Source organism: Bos mutus, chromosome 16, assembly GCF_027580195.1.
Source record: "Bos mutus isolate GX-2022 chromosome 16, NWIPB_WYAK_1.1, whole genome shotgun sequence".
Lineage (NCBI taxonomy): Eukaryota > Metazoa > Chordata > Mammalia > Artiodactyla > Bovidae > Bos > Bos mutus.
Genome location: NC_091632.1, coordinates 8431114 through 8451127, shown reverse-complemented (window position 1 = coordinate 8451127; position 20014 = coordinate 8431114). Strand labels below are relative to the sequence as shown.

The 20014-nt window shown below is 41.4% G+C and overlaps 1 protein-coding gene across 4 annotated transcripts in view; it reads left to right on the top strand.

Moving 5' to 3' along the window:
- The window catches only part of PTPRC (protein tyrosine phosphatase receptor type C), a 128627-nt gene that overhangs the window by 106248 nt on the left and 2365 nt on the right, over positions 1 to 20014 (top strand). For all 4 annotated transcript variants that reach the window (XM_070384679.1, XM_070384678.1, XM_070384677.1 and 1 more), the window contains 12 exons: positions 1274 to 1310; positions 1408 to 1505; positions 2357 to 2482; positions 5591 to 5748; positions 6299 to 6434; positions 8338 to 8487; positions 11848 to 11938; positions 13173 to 13306; positions 14718 to 14852; positions 17285 to 17407; positions 17627 to 17805; positions 19349 to 19484. In XM_070384679.1, coding sequence (XP_070240780.1) covers positions 1274 to 1310; positions 1408 to 1505; positions 2357 to 2482; positions 5591 to 5748; positions 6299 to 6434; positions 8338 to 8487; positions 11848 to 11938; positions 13173 to 13306; positions 14718 to 14852; positions 17285 to 17407; positions 17627 to 17805; positions 19349 to 19484 — 1503 coding nt within the window. The remainder of the gene's footprint in view (positions 1 to 1273; positions 1311 to 1407; positions 1506 to 2356; positions 2483 to 5590; positions 5749 to 6298; positions 6435 to 8337; positions 8488 to 11847; positions 11939 to 13172; positions 13307 to 14717; positions 14853 to 17284; positions 17408 to 17626; positions 17806 to 19348; positions 19485 to 20014) is intronic.

The window sequence follows — 20014 nt, the reverse complement described above, 5'->3', positions numbered from 1 at the left end:
GAAGTAATGCATCACACAAAATTAAAAAAAATAAGCAGTATGAAAATATAGAGAAACTATTACAGAATATATAGCATGACCTTATTGGTTATCTGTTTTATATATAGTAATGTATATATGTTAATACTAAACTTTAGTTTTTATCATAGATTATTCTTGAATCTGCCTGCAACAGAGGAGACCTGGGATTTATCCCTGGTTGGAAAGATCCTCTGGAGAAGGGAATGGCCACCCACTCCAGTATTCTTGCCTGGAGAATCCCATGGACAGAGGAGCCTGGCGGGCTACAGTCTGTGGGGTCACGACATGACTTAGTGACTAAACCATCACATCATGGTTCCTCTTTATCCACTGAGAGTTTCTTTATACATAAACCGAAAACAGCAATATTTGTTACCCCCACTTATCCAAAAATGTTACCATGGTATTCACACTGTTTTGTATGATGTTTAATTTACCTAAAGTATATATCTCGGATACAAAAAATGTCACTCTATGAAAGCAGAGATTGGCAGGCTTCTCTGTAAGGGGCCAGATAGCAACTTTGGGGGGTTTACAGGATACACCACCTCTATCACAGCTACTCAGCTCTGAAGCCCATGGCCACACGTCTATAGATAACACATGATGTGGCTGATACTAGGCCATCAGTGGTATATCCCAGCACTAGATAAAAGGTAGAAGTTTGAGGCTAATCTCAGGATGAGTTATTGAAAGAAATTGAGTAAAAATCCCCAAAGTTACTCTATGGCTGGTAGTGAAAGCGAAAGTGAAGTCGCTCAGTCGTGTCCGACCCTCAGCGACCCCACGGACTGCAGCCTTCCAGGCTCCTCTGTCCATGGGATTTTCCAGGCAAGAGGACTGGAGTGGGGTGCCATTGCCTTCTCCGCTATGGCTGGTGAGGAGGATTAAATTGTGGCAGATAGTGCTTTAAAGCTTGAGAGGATATAAAATGTAGGAATGCCTGATTACTCTTATAAATTGCTGCACCGTCCCAGATGGAGCTAAAACCTACATACTTTTCAGCTTTGTTTAGAGTATATCACAAAGACACATGAAGTCATGGATATTGTTTGTAAATGTTAATATGTTTGGCACAGTTAAATGACTGATCATGAGTTAATAAACTCATCCTTATAATTTGAAACTGCTCAGGAAGACACACACCCAAGAAATGACCGATTTGAAGTAACTTCCTCACTTCACACTTTCTCATGTAAATGAGTAATTGAGCGTTCGGTAAATGACATTTCTTCTTGTCTGTCCTGGACAGGGTTTCAAAGAGCCCAGGAAGTACATCGCAGCACAAGGTAATTGCTCTGGTAGTCGGATATTCTTTCTGAAAAATTGCTTTTTAGCACTTTAAAAAGGATATTTCTTACCAGTTTTTATTTGTTTGACCCCTAGGTCCCAGGGATGAGACTGTTGATGATTTCTGGAGGATGATCTGGGAGCAGAAAGCCACGGTTATTGTCATGGTCACTCGATGTGAGGAAGGGAACAAGGTAGGAACCCAGAAGGCTCTCAGGGTGAAGGTCTAGGACTCAAAGGTGGAGGATGGATGTTAGGAAGAGAGAGGCTGGATGCATTTCAAAAAGTCACATCCATATGTGCTTGATGACAAAACAGACAGTTCTCTTTGAACAGTTGATTTAAATTTTCATACCTATAGAAGGATAAAATATGTACATATATAAATATATGTCCCTGGAGAAGGAAATGGCGACCCACTCCAGTATTCTTGCCTGGAAAATTCCATGGACAGAGGAGCCTGGCGGATTGCAGCCCATGGGGTCACAAAAGAGTCGGGCACGACTTCACAACTGAGCATACACACCTACGTATTTAAGAATAAAATTTAAATGTTTCTGCTTAATTGCTGGACTCCTATGGGATTCCTATTTTGTTACAGTCTTATTTTAAGTTCAGTACACTTCTGTGAGCTGGTTTCACAAGTACTTGTGACTACTTGAAACACATTGACCTTCATGCTGACTTTGGGCAGATAGATGGTAATTTATGTAACGTGACTCTAGGAAGCCTGAAAACCTCCGCATGCCCCAGCCTGAAATTAACCACATGCAACCACATAATTTCTTGCTCACCACCAAGCACGTCCCCATTTGATATGCAGCTAAGCCTGGGAAGATCATCTGCTGGGTAGAATGAAGGAAATCCTTCTGGGCACTTCTTGGGAAATGGAATACTTTTCAAGCATCCCAGTGAAATGGAATAGAAACATGTTTTGAGACATTCAAGGAACACATTTCTTGTTTGTTTTGTTTTACAAAGAGTGTTTAATGAACAAATTCATTTAATTTAAAAACTTAAATGCTTGATGGTTTTTTAAACATAGAACAAGTGTGCAGAGTACTGGCCGTCAATGGACGAGGGCAGCCGGGTTTATGGAGATGTGATTGTGGAGATCAACGAGCACAAAAGATGCCCAGATTACATCATTCAGAAGCTGACTGTTGGAAACGTGAGTTTGGTTTTGATAGAATTTTAATTTTCATACTGTTAGTCTAAAATGTGACTATGGAATTGTCAATGTGAGACATTGAAATACACCTGGAAATTTTATTTTTAATGTACTATGTGGGGGAAGAGTTGCTTAAAACAATAAGCCACCAAGGTCAAGTAAGTCACAGTGAAGATGATCTTTGTCCACCTCGCATTCAAAGTATTTATAACATTGTGACCCTTGAAGTAGAAAGAGCTCATTAATTGTGTTAAATGAATGACTGAATTATTGAATGAGTGATAAAAATGGTCCTTAGTCTCAATAGGTTTATTACCATTATGGAAAGAATATTTATACAATGGCATAGAGACTACTGTAAGAAGTCTAAAGTTCTAACTCTGTAGGAGAGATAAATGTTTAGGTCAGAAAAAAAAATTGTCAGTGTGGCCTGTTAAAATGGTGGTCTTCCCATATATTATTATATGATTCTGCTCATATGAAAAGTCTAGAATAGTCACCCTTACAGAGACAGAAGGTTGGTTAGTGATTGTTTGGTACTGAGGTGGGTGAGGCAAGAATAAAGCTGACTGCTAATCTGTACGGGGTTTTTTGGAGGGTCATGAAAATACCCTATAATTAGTGGTAATGACTTCACAACTCTGTGAATATAGTTAAAACTTTTACTCTTTAAAGGAATTTGAAAATATCTTAATAAAGGTATTAAAAATGGAGGTCCTTATAGTGAGATTCAATCCCTGGGTTGGGAAGGTCCCCTGGAGAAGGGAATGGCAACCCACTCCAGTATTCTTGCCTGGAAAATGCCATGGACAGAGGAGCCTGGCAGGCTGCCGTCCATGGGGTCGCAAAGAGTCAGACACGACTGAGTGACTAACACACACACATACACACATAGATAAGTTTGATGGTTTCTCTCAATTCCATTTATTGGAAATTTTCTCAGTAATCTGAATTGTATTTCCATATGATCCAAATACATTTTGTGCAGGGGAAAAAAATATACTAGTTGGCTGTTTCTCCTGTGGCCTTCTAAACTCTTACGGCATCACTAACAACTAGGAAGGTAATGCTCAAAACCCTCCAAGCCAGGCTTCAGCAGTACGTGAGCCATGAACCTCCAGATGTGCAAGCTCGTGTTAGAAAAGGCAGAGGAACCGGAGGTCAAATTGCCACCATCTGCTGGATCATCGAAAAAGCAAGAGAGTTCCAGAAAAACCTCTATTGCTGCTTTATTGACTATGCCAAAGCCTTTGACTGTGTGGATCACAATCAACGGTGGAAAATTCTTCAAGAGATGGGAATACTAGACCACCTGACCTTCCTCTCGAGAAACCTATATGCAAGTCAGAAAGCAACAGTTAGAACTGGACATGGAACAACGGACTGGTTCCAAATAGGAAAAGGAGTATTTCAAGGCTGTATATTGTCACCCTGCTTATTTACCTTCTGTGCATAGTACATCATGAGAAACACTGGGCTGGAAGAAGCACAAGCTGGAATCAAGATTGCCGGGAGAAATATCAATAACCTCAGATATGCAGATGACACCACCCTTATGGCAGAAAGTGAAGAGGAACTAAAAAGCCTCTTGATGAAAGTGAAAGAGGAGAGTAAAAAGTTGGCTTAAAGCTCAACATTCAGAAAATGAAGATCATGGCATCAGGTCCCATCACTTCATGGCAAATAGATGGGGAAACAGTGGAAACAGTGTCAGACTTTATTTTTTTGGGCTCCAAAATCACTGCAGATGGTGATTGCAGCCATGAAATTAAAAGATGCTTACTCCTTGGGAGGAAAGTTATGACCAACCTAGACAGCATATTAAAAAGCAGAGACATTACTTTGCCAACAAAGGTCTGTCTAGTCAAGGCTATGGTTTTTCCTGTGGTCATGTATGGATGTGAGTGTTGGACTGTGAAGAAAGCTGAGCTCCAAAGAATTGATGCTTTTGAACTGTGATGTTGGAGAAGACTCTTGAGAGTCCCATGGACTGCAAGGAGATCCAACCAGTCCATTCTAAAGGAGATCAGTCCTGGGTGTTCATTGGAAGGACTGATGCTGAAGCAGAAAATCCAATACCTTGGCCACCTCATGCGAAGAGTTGACTCATTGGAAAAGACTCTGATGCTGGGAGGGATTGGGGGCAGGAGGAGAAGGAGACGACAGAGGATGAGATGGCTGGATGGCATCACCAACGTGATGGACCTGAGTTTGAGTGAACTCTGGGAGTTGGTGATGGACAGGGAGGCCTGGGGTGCTGTAATTCATGGGGTTGCAAAGAGTTGGACACGACTGAGCGACTGAACTGAACAACTAACAACTATGACCTTGGAGGGCTGTGAAACCAGTGGTTCGTGGCTGAATATACGATACACTGGAGCCAGGCAGGACCAGTCATAGACTGGGGTGATGTGTAGAGGCCGACGCCAATCTGGTTACGTTGATTAGTCTGACCTTACCCTTCATTAGCTCGGTTACTTCTGATCTGAAAATGACCACCCACCAAGCTGGTAGTTCCTCTTCATACTTGGTTAGACATTATGAATTATGTGTCTTCTAATGCTTGCCTTGAAATGGGGACGAACACGAGCTGTAATCTGGAGCTGACTTTCCCCACTTCTCTCTCTACTGTCTGAACTGACATTTCTAATATGAGAAATGCAGCATTAGTCAAATAATTAATCAGACTTTCTTCCTATGATGATAGTCCTGTCTGCCTACCCAAGAAGAAGTATTTCAAACCATTGTGAGAGTAGCTTTTACTTTATTTCTTTTCAGTCCCATCCACCAGCCCCCGGTTTTGTGTGGTGTTCTTGTGTTTTTCCTGTTTGTTTTTGGCTTGGCAGCATGAAAGTTCCTAGCAGTTTCAGCCACACTGGTCATACGTTACTTACCTTCCTGGTAAGTAATTGCTTACCGGTTAGTGCATGCCATCCCTGCATGATGTCTCAATTCCTAGTTATTCATTGGAGAGGAAAATGCAATCATGAATGAAAAAGAAAAAAACTTGCATGAGAAGTGTTTTGCGGTGGCCCTCCCTTCCACCTATTTACTTTCCATAGTTTAAAAAATATGTATCAACTAAAAGACACATTATCTCCTGACTAGAGAAAAGAAAAGGCAAGTGGGAGAGCAGTAACTCACATTCAGTTCACCAGCTGGCCGGACCACGGGGTCCCCGAAGACCCTCACCTGCTGCTCAAGCTGCGCAGGAGGGTAAACGCTTTCAGCAACTTCTTCAGCGGCCCCATCGTGGTGCATTGCAGGTGCGTGAAGACCGCCCCCGGCAGCACCCGGGCTTTCACACCCGCGCCCGTGCGGCTGTCGGGGCCACCCTCCCCTTCGGCACCTGTTGCTTCCAGAAAGTCTGTGAGAAGAAAGTTGCAGTGTTTCCCCTGCTTAACCCTTCTGGGCTTTGTGGGTTTTTTTTTAATTCATTTTTTTATTGAAGGATGATTGATTTACAGAATTTTGCTGTTTTCTGTCAAACCTCAACACAAATACCGTATTCTAACACATATATATATGGAATCTAGAAAAGTGGTACTGAGGATTTATTTACAGGGCAACAGTGGAGAAACAGACAGAGAGAATAGACTCATGGACATGGGGAGGGGCAGGAGAGGGAGAGATATAAGGAAAGAGTAACGTGGAAACTTACATTACCATATGCCAAATAGATAGGCGGGGAATTTGCCCTGTGGCTCAGGACACTCTAACGGGGGCTCTGGATCAGCCTGGGGGTGGGGTGGGCAGGGAGGTGGGCGGCGCTCTGGGCCTTTCTGTGCATCATCCTGCCTTCGTGTGCTTTGCCAGTGCTGGCGTTGGGCGCACAGGCACCTACATCGGCATCGACGCCATGCTGGAAGGCCTGGAGGCGGAGAACAAGGTGGACGTCTACGGCTACGTCGTCAAGCTCCGGCGACAGAGGTGCCTGATGGTGCAGGTGGAGGTATGTTCCGGGCACGGTCCTCACTTTCAGCTCCCGGCTTAAACCTTTTTTCATGGTGGGAGTAGTAACCTTAAAGGAAATCCAAATTGTTCTCAATCTCAGCCAGCTTCTTTCCGTTTCCTGAAAACTAAAGCACCGGTCACAGTTAGACGCATTTTGCATTGGTGGCTGAGAGCACTTGTGGAATAAGGATGACTATAAAGTATATGTTAAAAAATAATGAAATACCATTTACACATACGAGGTTGGGAAACAATTAAAAATGCCAAAACCAAGTTTGTCAGCATTTCATAAAATTAAAACTAGGAAGACCTAATAGTACAGTACAGCGGTTAAGAGTCTAGTTTTTGCAACTAGATTTAGGAGTTTCAAATACTGGTAGTTATTCTCAATACCACGCACTCTTCTACCAGTTTTTAAAGTTCTTGTGCTTGAGTGAAGTCATCCAAATGGAGAGGAAAAGAGTATTTACCTTAGAGGTAAGACACAAAAGGGCGTCCAAGTAAAGCATTTACACAAATCCCCGGAACATAGACATAGTCAGTAATTGTAATCGATAAACATTGTTATGAGACTGTCTGCACTTGACCCAGAAATCCCATGCACTGTATGTACCCGAGAGAAGCATCTCCAAATCTGCACGACTACACACACATTCACAAGTGCTCACTGGATCCGACATTGCTGGGATAACAAAAAATGGAAACCTTTGAATGCATAGCAGCATGGGAATAGGCCAGCAGAACGTGGGCGGGTGGACTCTGGGCACTGTGTTCCACTGCAGTTGGCAGGTTAACCGGTCTGTAGCTCTCAGTGTGGGCAGGTGCTCAGGTGAGAGCAGTAAGCAGATACAGTCTCCAGATGAAACATGTACAGCACAATGTATGCAGCTGTTAAGAAAGGACACAGGAATACGGTGTTTATAAATACATACGTGTTATCGTAGGGGTCTTAACATGGATCGTCCACCAGAAAAAAAAGGAACTATTTCCTGTGGAAAAATAACATAGAATGGAAGGATACAGTCAAACTAGAGGTGGTGTTAAAGAATCTTGAAATATGTCATTTGTTTAAAAACAGTAAATTCAAATATGATAAAAGTTTAAGAATAGTTAAATCTGGGTTTGGTATTTTATGCTTTCTCGTATGTGTGTTAGTTGCTCAGTCGTGTCCAGCTTTTTGTGACCCCATGGACTGTAGCCTGTCAGGCTCCGCTGTCCATGGGATTCTCTGGGCAAGAATACTGGAGTGGGTTGCCATTCCTTTCTCCAGGGGATCTTCCTAACTCAGTGATTGAACCTGGGTCTCCTGCATTGCAGACAGATTCTTTACCGTCTAAGCCACCAGGGAAGCCCCAAGAATACTAGAGTGGGTAGCCATTCCCTTCTCTGCAGGATCTACCCAACCTAGGGATTGAACCTGGGTCTCCCACAAATCAGGCAGATTTTTTTGTATAATCTCTATTTTAAAAAGTGCTAGAAAACTTTTTAAAAATGTGTTCTATGGAACATCAACTTGCTTTTTTACCCTCTCAGATACAGTGTGGAACTTTATAGTTTTATATCTTAGTAATTTAACTTACTAACTCAACATTAGTCCCGGGAGGAAGTAACAGATAGTGTTTTTTAACTGCTAGGAATAAAATAGAAGCTATAAGATGCCTAATCTATTTGTGAAGCTATTTTATTTTTCCTGGCAAAATAATCCGAGATGGAGTTTACTCATTTCCCAGAGAAGTATGAGTGCCAACTTCCAGATTATTTAAATGTGGCAGATACCAGCGTTCTCCTCCATACGTTGTCTCCAGATGAACCAAATGTGGGGGATGTGTACTTTATTTAAATGTGATTCATAGGACTGTAAATGATAAATTAACTGTCTCTGTCCTTCCTTGAAATGGCAGGCACAGTACATCTTGATTCACCAGGCCTTGGTGGAGTACAATCAGTTTGGGGAGACAGAAGTGAGCCTGTCTGAGCTACACCCGTACCTGTCTAACATGAAGAAAAGAGACCCGCCCAGTGAGCCCTCCCCACTGGAGGCTGAGTTCCAGGTAACAGCAGCCACCTGAGCCTCTGTCTGCTTCCCAGGCTGTCCTGTGCACATGGGCTAGCTCTTGTATTTGGGCTTTGCCATAAAATGGAGCACCGATGAGGGAACTAAGACACGGAGAGTTTAAGAGAAATGCCTGAAAGCATAAAACTATTATGTAGGAAACTTGTTTAAATCTAGAAATCTGACTCTGTGGCCAACATGTTAACCATTCCTCGTTAACCTGGTGTAAAATAAAGTGTCAAAATAATAGTATAGAGCCACAAAATTGGCCCGCCAAAGGCAGCGTAACATCTCACTTTTAACAACTGCATCTGGTTTTGGTTTGTAAAGGAAATAATTATAGGAGTTTATGACGACTTAGGAACGGGAACTGGCTGGAGCCGGTAGACAGAAACTGAAGGATAAATACGTGTGTCCTAACCTATTTATTAGGCAATTACTCTAAAACTACCCTGGGATGTGGCTCACTGTGATTTCAGAGAGTCGGTGTAGCTGTCTCCAGGTTGTTCAGCCGTCACAAAGGTTTTGTTACCTTTCTCTTTCACTTGTAATTTTCAGTTTATCGAATCTTTGTGTGAACTACCAAACTGGTCAATTCAGATGTTATCACAACAAGACCAGGAACGTGCTTTTAATCAGATGCAGAGTCATTTAATGTTTTGGATCAGAGTGGGACTGGGGTAGGACTTGGGATAGTCACCAAGTAACATGATCCAACCTGAAGACTGTACTACGATGGAAAAACCAGCAGACTACCAGCTTGGTCTTCAATAAGGGGTGTTTTCTTATTCTTGCTCTTTCCACTGCATTTAATTGACCAACTCTGCTATACTCCATATACACAGACACTGTTTGAAATAAAAATTCATATGTAAAGTCACTAAAAGAAAGGGTAGATTCTTTGAGCAAATATGATTGAGCCTGTGCTTCTAAGCACAAGAGTCAAAGTGATTTGTATGTGGAAGTGGCTAGTGAGTGTGATCCACACAGGTGGTAACCACAGCTCTGATAGAAACGGTGAAATTATTCCAGCTAAGCAGAAAGGGAGACAGAAAATGAGGGTAGAGATGGAGGCTGGCTGGTGGATTAGTGATGGGACATTGAGGCAGTTCCTGTCTAATTGCCTCGTCTTTCTTAAGAGCATATGAAGTCAGATCCTTGGTTGAGAGTTTGGGGGTGGGGCAGAAGTGAGTGGCAAAGAAGAGTTCATGCTCAAGAAAGAGAAAATGATTTGAAATAGTTCTATCACAGAAGGAAAGCAGTCTCCCAGGTGAAGGGGGTGGGGTGGCCAGAAATTACTGTTGGATCTTTAGAAATTTATGGTCATGGATTTTCCAAGAGAGTCAGCCAGTTGGTTTTTTGTTTTTGTTTCCTGCAGTAACGTTGAGGTTAGAGGCTGTGTGCACTTGGGTTAACCACATCTAGGATATTTAAAAGTGACCAATCGAAAGTTGGGAGGTGAAGGGGCTGAGGGTGCTTGCAGGTGAATAATTTAGGGTGGTCAATAAAGAGCGTATGAGCCACAGGAAGACATGCGGTACAATGAGAAAGTCATAAAAGCAGTATGTTAAAGGTTTTGATAGGATTGCAGATTACTGAATTGGAGGTGCTAGAATAAATGGCTAGGAACGATGGAGGCAACTTTCCATAGCAGGTATGGTGGAAATCTTAACTTCTAAAGTGATGCAATCTTTGGAATGAAACCTACCTACAAAAGTGGAGAGGAGACTGTGGATGGCTGAAGACTGGAGGAAAATTATAGGAGGTGAAGACATGAGTGTGGTTTGGAACAAAGTGCTATATTGACTTTGAAAGAAGACACCATAGTTTTTCTAAACGTGTTCATAATATTTATACATGTGTATATGTGCGTGCACACATGTATCTGTATCGATGTTGTCCAGTCTCTCAGTCATGTCCAGCTCTTTGTACCTCTGTGGACTGCAGCACACCAGGCTTCTCTGACCTTTACCAACTCTCATAGCTTGTCCAGACTCATGTCCATTAGTCGGTGATGCCATCCAACCATCTCATCCTCTGTCGTCCCCTTCTCCTCCTGCCTTCAATCTTTCCCAGCATCAGGATCTTTTCCAATGAGCGTGTTTATCTGTGTGTATGATGGTACTCATCTCCTGCCCTCAGTCTTTCCCAGCATCAGGGTCTTTTCCACTGAGTGTGTATAACTGTGTGTATAATGGTACTCATCTCCTGCCCTCAGTCTTTCCCAGCATCAGGGGCTTTTCCACTGAGTGTGTATAACTGTATAACTGAGTGTGTGTAACTGTGTGTATAATGGTACTCAACTGTGCATGTTGAGCTCCCTCAGTTTAGGCTGTTTATCCACTTGAAAGATACTTGTTTAAGTTATTTATTAGGAAGAAAAGGCTGCAGGCAGGGCGATCTTCCGATGGAAACTGACCTTTGAACAGCTATCTAAAGGGCAAGTAGAAGTTAGCAGAGTGACAGAAAGGACATGGGTAGTCCAGGCAGAAAACACACCTGTGAGTCTCCCGAGAATTAAAGGACAGCGTGGCCCCATCCGCAGGTGGAGGAGTTGGTTTGGCTGCAGTGCAGAGGGCCCTGCAGGAGGTGAGGCTGCAGAGACGGTCGGGGCCGCCTCCCGAGAGGCTTCCTGAGCGGTGCAGATAGATGTTGGGTCCTTCCGGACAAGGACGGGAAGCTGCCAGAAACCTGAGAGGAACGTGCCGTGTTGTGTTCTAGGATTAGAGCAAGTGAGATTGAAGGTAAAGAGGCCAGCAAAGAGACTGTTGATGTTTTCAAGTAAGAAATGAAAGTGATTGTCCTGAGCAGGAGGAGAGAAACGCAGAAGGATTTGAGAGCTTCACCCGGACATATGATAGTTTTTGCCAACTGATTAGCTACCAGGAGGGAGAGGGGAAGAATCTGGAGTGCTTAAAGAAATGAAATGTTGATTATGCAAAGCATGAGCCGAGTCATCTGTGCACGCTTTATCCTGGAGGAGAATTGACTTTGGGTCATTTAAAATAATTTAACATTGTTTTTGCCATATGGAGAATGGCCAATATCTGTACAGTGCTTTTAACTTATAAAAGATCAAACCATACTTTTTTACTATCTAGCACCTCTTCACTGGGAAACATATTCTGTTATATAATTGTATATGTTCAAATTCACCACGTCAAAGTACTTAAGACCTGAATAGTTTAAAAAAAAAAAGATCAGGGACAAACTTAAAAATTGGGACCTTCAGGAATGTATGCAAATTTCACAAAACTTAATGAAATTCTTTTCTTTAGAGAACATTTTATGCTGCAGTAATAAACTAAACCAGTCATTACATTTTAAAAGGTGTTTCCTTTGTATTTCTTTCTTTCAGAGACTTCCTTCTTATAGGAGCTGGAGGACACAGCATATTGGGAACCAAGAAGAAAATAAGAGTAAAAACAGGAATTCTAAAATCATTCCATGTATGCAGTTTATTTTAATCTTTTGTATCATAGTGAAGTTCTTTGAATTTGTTTAATGTGAGACATAGACACAAGCCTTTGGGAAGCAGCTTTTCAACATTTGCTTGACAGCAGAGAATAGTTATAGGTTATTTAAATTTTAGTTGTAGCGAATACAACAAATTGAACCCCAGACATTCACAATGGAATTTGGAGGACGGACGGTATTCAGTGTTTTCTTTTTATCAATTAGTTCAGAAATGAGTTTTCAGAAAGACGTAACCTTTTAAGCTGGGGAAAGGCCAGGTTCTCTTTACAGGTTTTCTCTCATCTTTGGTTTATTGCAGTTATTTACTCCAGGGTAGTTGCCAAGTAGCAAAATTACATCTTTTTGTTCCCTTTATGTTTTCTGTTTATCCTATCCTTACCTCAGGGAGGTTAAAAGTAGGCAGGAAATATACTATAAACTCTTGATCATCACGTTTAATAGGACAAAACATGCATCTTTTGCTATTTAAGTATATTGATAGCACCGTACCTATACAACTATAATTTTATTCAGTTGCTAAATAAATATTCATACACTAAAACTAACACGGAGAAAATATAGCCCAAGATAGACGACCTTATAAATTGGATCAATGCAGGGTTGACCTAGTTAATTTCTGAAGTGGTCCTTATGAATGTAGTTTAAAATATGGAATTGATGGTGATATAACTAATCGGATCCTTTGATGAGGTTTTTCTAAATTTAAGAAATTGAGTAACAGCTAGAAATTACGGACTAAATACTTTCCTCGATAAAATAATTATTTGTTTGAGATACTCATTTAATTAAGATTGCTAATTTACTGTTAATAAGATATAATTGAAAAATTAGGTTTTACCTAAGGTATGTATTTTATTAACTTACAGATGTATTTTTAAAACTTTTATCCATCAGATTGATGCTATTTCATGGAAAACTAAAGTAGATGTATCAAATATTGAATAATCATATGGAACATTATGACATAGAGTTATGTCCTATGTTTTTTCCTGGAACTTTCTTGGGATCGATTGCTTTTCTATTAGAGTTTAAAAAAATAATTTGTTAATCAATGAGAATGGAACAGCATCTCATTCCATGTAGATCAATAAGTATACCTAATGCAATCTGTCACTTCTAAATGACTTTCTAGTTTCCACGTGACAGTCAAGCAAAGATTTATTTATTTTTTAAATCAAATTTAAATTTTATTTTTATTTTGCACAGATGACTTTAACAGAGTGGCACTGAAACATGAGCTGGAAACGAGCAAGGAGAGTGAGCAAGACTCAGATGAGTCCTCTGATGATGACAGCGACTTGGAGGAGATAAGCAGATACATCAATGCCTCCTTTGTCATGGTAAGTCCTCACCATTCCCAAACCCGAGGTCCACCTCTAAAAAATATGCATATGTTCTTATGGCCATGCACGAAGTGATTTTATAAAAGAAGGATGAGCTTGACCATATCTATGTATTCAGTGATGTGAAAGTTTCCATTTTTAATACTATATCTTAACTTATTACAATACTTAGACATTAATTGTTGATACAAAACAATACTATTAGTTACAATTTATGGCAAATATGACTATAATATAATTTTAAAAATAATGAAATTCAGCAAAAACAAATGCTTGAAAATGTTTACATATACTCAGATACCCATATTGCAAGCAGATCCAAGTTTGCTTATTTGTATAGTTAAAAACTTTTCATTCAGATTTTCTGAATATTTAAGTGAGTCTGTGTCACATACCATTTTTTTTTTTTTAGTATACTGAGAATTCAAGCAAGGAACTTTACGTAATTCAGTAAATACTTGCATATTCACTGAGTTTATTTTTTTCCCCAATTTTCTTAAAATACATATTCATAGAATATTAGTTATAAGATAGCGGAAGAATGCTGTCTGACCTAAGTTGCTCAGTTGTGTCTGTCTCTTTGCAACCCCATGGATTGTAGCCCGCCAGGTTCCTCTGTCCATGGGGATTCCCCAGGCAAGAACACTGGAGTGGGTTGCTGTGCCCTCCTCCAGGGGATCTTCCCTGACCCAGAGATTGAACGTAGGTTTCCTGCATTGTAGGCTAATTCTGAGCTACCAGGAAGCTCAAGAATCCTGGAGTGGGTAACCTATCCCTTCTCCGGGGGATCTTCCCAACCCAGGAATCGATTTGGAGTCTCCTGCACTGCAGGCCAGCAGATTCTTTACCAGCTGAGCTACCAGGGGTTCCTAGCAGAAGAATATATAAACATAAATTAGAGACATGATGAAGACAATTTTGAAATGCTTATGCTTTTTTAGAAAATAATCACATTAAGCTTTTCAAAGGAAAAAATGGTATTTTTGGAGGGAAAAATTTGTTAGTTTTCTAAAATAATATCTTCTAAACTTGATTTTACATTAGTAGCCAAGTATTATCATTAACTAATATCTTCTATAGAGACATCACATTGTTTTTTGGACCTAAGAATCTGTTTGCCACTGTTTTAAAAACCTGAAGTATAGTTGCTTTACAATGTTGTGTTACTTTCTGCTGTACAGCAAAGTGACTCAAGTACACATACACACATATATATATACACACACTTTCTTTACTATGTTCTTTTCCATTATGGTTCATCACAGAATGGGTCCTAAGAGTCTTAGTATTTTTATGTAACAGCACTAACATCAAATTAAGTGACCGTCTCTCCAGATGGTTGTTTTAAGAATCCACTATTCCGTCACCAGCAGCAGTAACCGGGTCTCAATTTTTTCTTTGTTGAAAGAGTTACTGGAAACCTGAAGTGATGATTGCGGCTCAGGGACCGCTGAAGGAGACCATTGGTGACTTCTGGCAGATGGTCTTCCAAAGAAAAGTCAGGGTGATCGTTATGCTGACGGAACTGAAGAGTGGAGACAAGGTATGTGCATTTGAGAATCTCTTCTTTCAGGTGTTTCTGTCATAAAATCCGATCCTCCCTTCCTGGATCACGTACTGGATGGATCTGTGTATCGCAGTCCCTTTGATCCACCGTCACACGGTTCCATTTGTTCATTCTCCCCATTTTCCATCCAAGCGCTGGCCTCCAGAGTTTTCACCTGGGTTCTGACCATTCCTCCTGTTTGCCTCCCGCAGCCCCCGCCAGCTCTGCCCACTGTTCACAGATCGATTGTCTAATAATGCACAGCAACCCCCAGCCTCCCTCTGCTAAACACAGCGGGCCGTGTGAGCGGGGGGCGCTGAGACCCTGCTGTATAGCACAGGGGGAAAAAGAAGGTGCAGTTTGTGCAGGACGTGCATTGGGTCAAACTTAAACATGCATTCCAGTATGCAGTGAGAGTGTCCGACTCTTTGCAACCCCGTGGACTTTGGCCCGCTAGTCTCCTGTCCATTGATCTCCCAGGCAAGAATACTGGAGTGGGTGGCCATTCCCTTCTCCAGGGGATCTTCTCGACCCAGGGATCAAACCCGGGTCTCCCGCATTGCAGGCGGATTCTTTACTGTCAGAGTCACCAGGGAAGGATGCGGTAGGTACAGACAGACACTGCTTGATGTTGCTTGTACAAGGCACCTCAGATAGTCACATCCTAGAGTCAGAAAGCAAGCTAGTCGGTGCCAGGGGCTGGGCTGGGTGTAGGAGGTGGGGAGGGGAGTGGAGACTTAGTGTTCAATGGGGACAGAGTTTCAGTTTAGGAAAGTGAAAAGTTGGGGAGATGGAGGATGGGGAGAGCTGCCCAACAAGTTGAACTGTGCAGTTAGATATGGTTAAGATACCACGTTTTATATTATGTGACTTTTACCACACACGCACACAACAGCCACATCTTTATTCTTTTTTTTGCAGGATAGAAACCCACCTCTTTGTTCTGACATTTAAGACCATCAGTAATCAGGCCCAATGTATCTTGCCATATCCTCAGCTTTTACATTTTCTACACTTTCCACTCTGGACAAGTAGAGTTACTGATGGACTCTTAACACAGTGCCTGTGCTCTCCACAGTGAGCTTTAATTTTCTGACATCCCACGCATCTAGATGTGCCCTCTCTTCCTATTTTGATCCTATTCTTCTAGAGAGACAAAACTCCTGAAAACCATATCTAAATCCCGTCTTCTTTATATCCATGTAAGAGTTACTGTCATAAAATTCTATGGTTGGAGGTGAACCTCGGACCTAATTTGATCTTCTGCCTAATGCCTGTTACATATATGTGAGCCTTTTCTTAATACCACAAGTTATCAAGATTTTCCTGGCAGTACATCTTAGTCTTTACCACCTAACACTGTATCTGACATATGTTAAAGCTTATTTAATGAATGTTCTCACCAGTATGAAGTTATCCTATATGTATTCTTTTTCTCTCTCTCTTTTCCCTTTTCCCCTACCCTCATGCATAGAAAATAGGGGTTTTTTTCCCTTTATTTTTATGGTTTTTTTTTCATTTTCCATTTGTTTCTTTTCAAAAACTTTAGCTGGAGGAGAATTGCTTTACAATGTTGCATTTGTTTCTGCTCTGTGACGTGCATCAGCTGTAAGGACACACATATCCTCTTCCTGAGCCTCCATGCCCACCTGCTGTCCACCGTGTCGGTCATCACAGGGCACCAAGCTGAGCTCCCTGTGCTATACAGCAGCTCCCCACTAGCTATTTTATGGGTTTTTTTTTTTTTTTTTTTTTTTTTAGGCCTGGGATTCTAGTAATCTTTTCCTTCACCTAAACTGGGGAAGCCAGGGAATGGAACAGGACTTCAGACAGGAATGCCTAATGTGGTCAGCAACTGTGGATCTGTAGTTAGTGGAAATCATTTGAGGAAGGAGCAAGTACTTCTGTGATCCATGTGTTCGTCAGTGTGACCGTTTCCTCAGATAGCCAGCTGACACAGACAAGATAGAGATGAAGCTTCTAAAGGTGCGGTCTCTTTCCCCCAGACCCCTGGAGGGAGACCTAAGTTCTTGGAGGGGTGATGACATCAGCCCAGTCCATCCTTTTTGAAAAGGTGGTGGTGAGGCATGGAAAGGTGGGAAAATCAAAGCTGAGACCTAGCCTGGCGTGGCAGAGCTGTGCCCATGGTGTGCTGGGCATCTTGGCTCTCCCTGGGTTCCTTGCATGAGGCAGCACCATGTATCCGTTGGATGGATGTCCAGAATACTTCCAATAGGTTTTAGATTTTTATGAAGAGGACTCAGTTTGACAACACAGTTAGTCATTTCACATTTAACAGAGCAGAGTGAAGAAGAGAGAGAAAGAGGACAGAGTCAAAGTCGAGATGAGAGCGGTGGTTCTCTGAGCGCGTTGACAGGCGAACAGAACCCTTGGGCAGCTAATGCTGAACCACGTTCTTTCTCATCTAGGAAGCCTGTGCTCAGTACTGGGAGGAAGGAAAGCAAGCCTACGGAGATGTGGAAGTTCACATGAAGGACACCAACAAATCTTCAGCGTATACCGTCCGTGCGTTTGAACTGAGACACTCCAAGGTACACACTCAATTTCAGGAGTATGCGTCTTTGGTGTAATTGATCTGGTTGAAAAATTAAGATGCATTGCTTTGTGACAGTGAAGCAATTCTCTATATGTTTTCAGGATGAACTTTTTTAATGATTTAAATGAAAGTAACTGGGAGGGAAAAGCAACAATCAACTTATCAAATGGGCTGAGTTTCTCCCTTGAATTCATGTTCCTTCCCCTGGTTTTAGAGGAAAGATCCCCGAACGGTGTACCAGTACCAATTTAATAACTGGAATGGGGAAGAGCTGCCCGCAGAACCCAAAGAACTGGTCTTGATGATCCAGAATCTCAAACAAAAACTTCCCAAGAAGAATTCTGCCGAAGGGAATAAATATCACAGGAATGTGCCTCTTCTCATCCACTGCAGGTCGGTGGGGTTTCACGGGATATGTTCTAAAACCCAGTGTCCTGCTTGACCTCTTGGCTCACACCTCCTGTTAAAGGCGATTTCTCCTAATAGATAAAAATGCATGACTGCAGTGGAACACGTCTCTCCTGCGTGTTCCAGCAGCGCAACTATTGTGGAAATGCAGTAGAAATAACTATATTTTAGTGCAGGGATATTAGGTTATGAGTCCCTTAATATCAGGGGTATGTAATCCCTGAGTCAGTGCTAATGCTGAACCCAGAATGTCACGTGTCCTGAATGAATGAATGAATGAATGGAAGCATGTCTGGACAGATGGATGGATAGATGTTACATTTTATTTCTGCCTTTACAAGTGCATTGAGCCACTCTATTAGTTGTCAGTAGAATCCAGAGGATTGAATGTTTTGCCTCCAGTACACATATTTATTAACCAAAATCTTATGCTTAGCAACTTTGATTTGAAACCCATCACTTCACTCCCTAAACAGAGCCCCAAAGGCAAAGATTTTAATAATATACATAATAATACTTGATTTTATTTAATTTATGTTATGCAGACCCTTAAGTTTCATCTGTGATAGGTCTCCACCTTAAATAAGAGGTTTGAAAGAAGTATGCATGATATAAACTATTTACATAAAATGTTACACTAAATTAGAAATTAAAATAGTAAAGTAAGATGAGAAATGTAAAACTAGGGAAGTGCTTAAAAGAAATGAGGCTTTTTGAGAAAGCCTCATTATTATTATTAAAATTGCATACACTACAACCAAGCCCTTAAACAAATACTACTTTTTGGCATTTATTTGAGTTTTCAAAGGTAAAATTTACATGGAAAGAAAACTAAAGAAGGAAAGTGTAGTATTTAAAACTGTACGTGTGTCTTAGGGGACAGATGAATACCTACTGTACATTCCTTGGTTATGTACATCAAAAACCTTCCAATAATATTCTCTAAATAGAATTTTTATTATAATGCAGCATGCCTCTCACAGTTTGATAAGTGATTTGGCTGCCCTCTCCTTAGTGAGTAACTTCACTAGTATCCTTTTTCTATTGGTGCAGAATTGTTAACGTTTGTGAGGAAAAAAAAAAAAAAACACTAGAGGGGCAGCAAGAGGAGACAAAGTACGTGGTTTAGTAGTTTACAGGGCATCATGTCCAGTGTTTCCGGATTCATCAGTTTCTAGCCATGCCTTTATCGTCCCTAAATTTCAGTCAAATTGGCTTTATGATATGCGTCTTAACAACTTCATATATAAATTAAAGTGCATGGTAATTAGTAAAGTACTAAACAGGAGAAAGTATATTTTTAAAGTGTAAGTTTTTAAACTAAAGGACTGTTATATTCCCAGGTTGAGAAAGTTTGCATACAACGTGCATTTAGCAGAAACGTTCTGCTCTTAAGAGACGGGAATAAAGTAATTACAGTAAATCTGAAGCAAAGAATGTATTCTTCTCTCTGTCTTTTGATTTTTATCCCAATATCACTTTCTCCATAAACTGTAGAATTCTTTTTAATCTTTTCTTTCTTTTATAGAGATGGATCTCAGCAAACAGGAATATTTTGCGCGTTGTTCAACCTCTTAGAAAGCGCTGACACAGAAGAAGTGATAGATGTGTTTCAAGCTGTGAAGTCGCTCCGCAGAGCTCGGCCAGGAATGGTCCCCACCTTCGTAAGTGTGCCGCATCAGGGCTTTTAACGTCTTTTCCCCTTTTCACTTCTTCTCTCTCTTTCCGCCCCCTCCCCCTCCTCTCATCCTCTGCTTTCTGTTACTTCTCTTCTGTTTACTTTTCTAGTCTTCTCTTTTAAAATCGCATTTTACATGATGGTTCACTTTGGATTGTTATCAGTATAAATAAGAGACCTAACGGGAGTTTGCCAGCGATGCGTGGTGGTGGTTCATGAAGAACACTTGTCTTAAAGCTCATGAATCCCCCATCCCTCCACTTCCAATCTTGTATCAGTCTGTGCTGCTGCGCCACAGACCGCCCGGCATTTAGAGGCTGAAGAAAGACGACATTTATTATAGTTCAGTCATCTGTTTGGTCAGCTGAATAGTCCTGCTGCTCACACTAGGCTCAGCCAGCCTGGACCAGGCTCCCTCGTGTGTCTCCTGTCACTGGTGTGTCCACTGGGAGTTGGCTTGTCCAAAGGGACCTTGAGTGCCCCTGGGCTGACAGTTGGCTGGCATTTAGCTGTGGC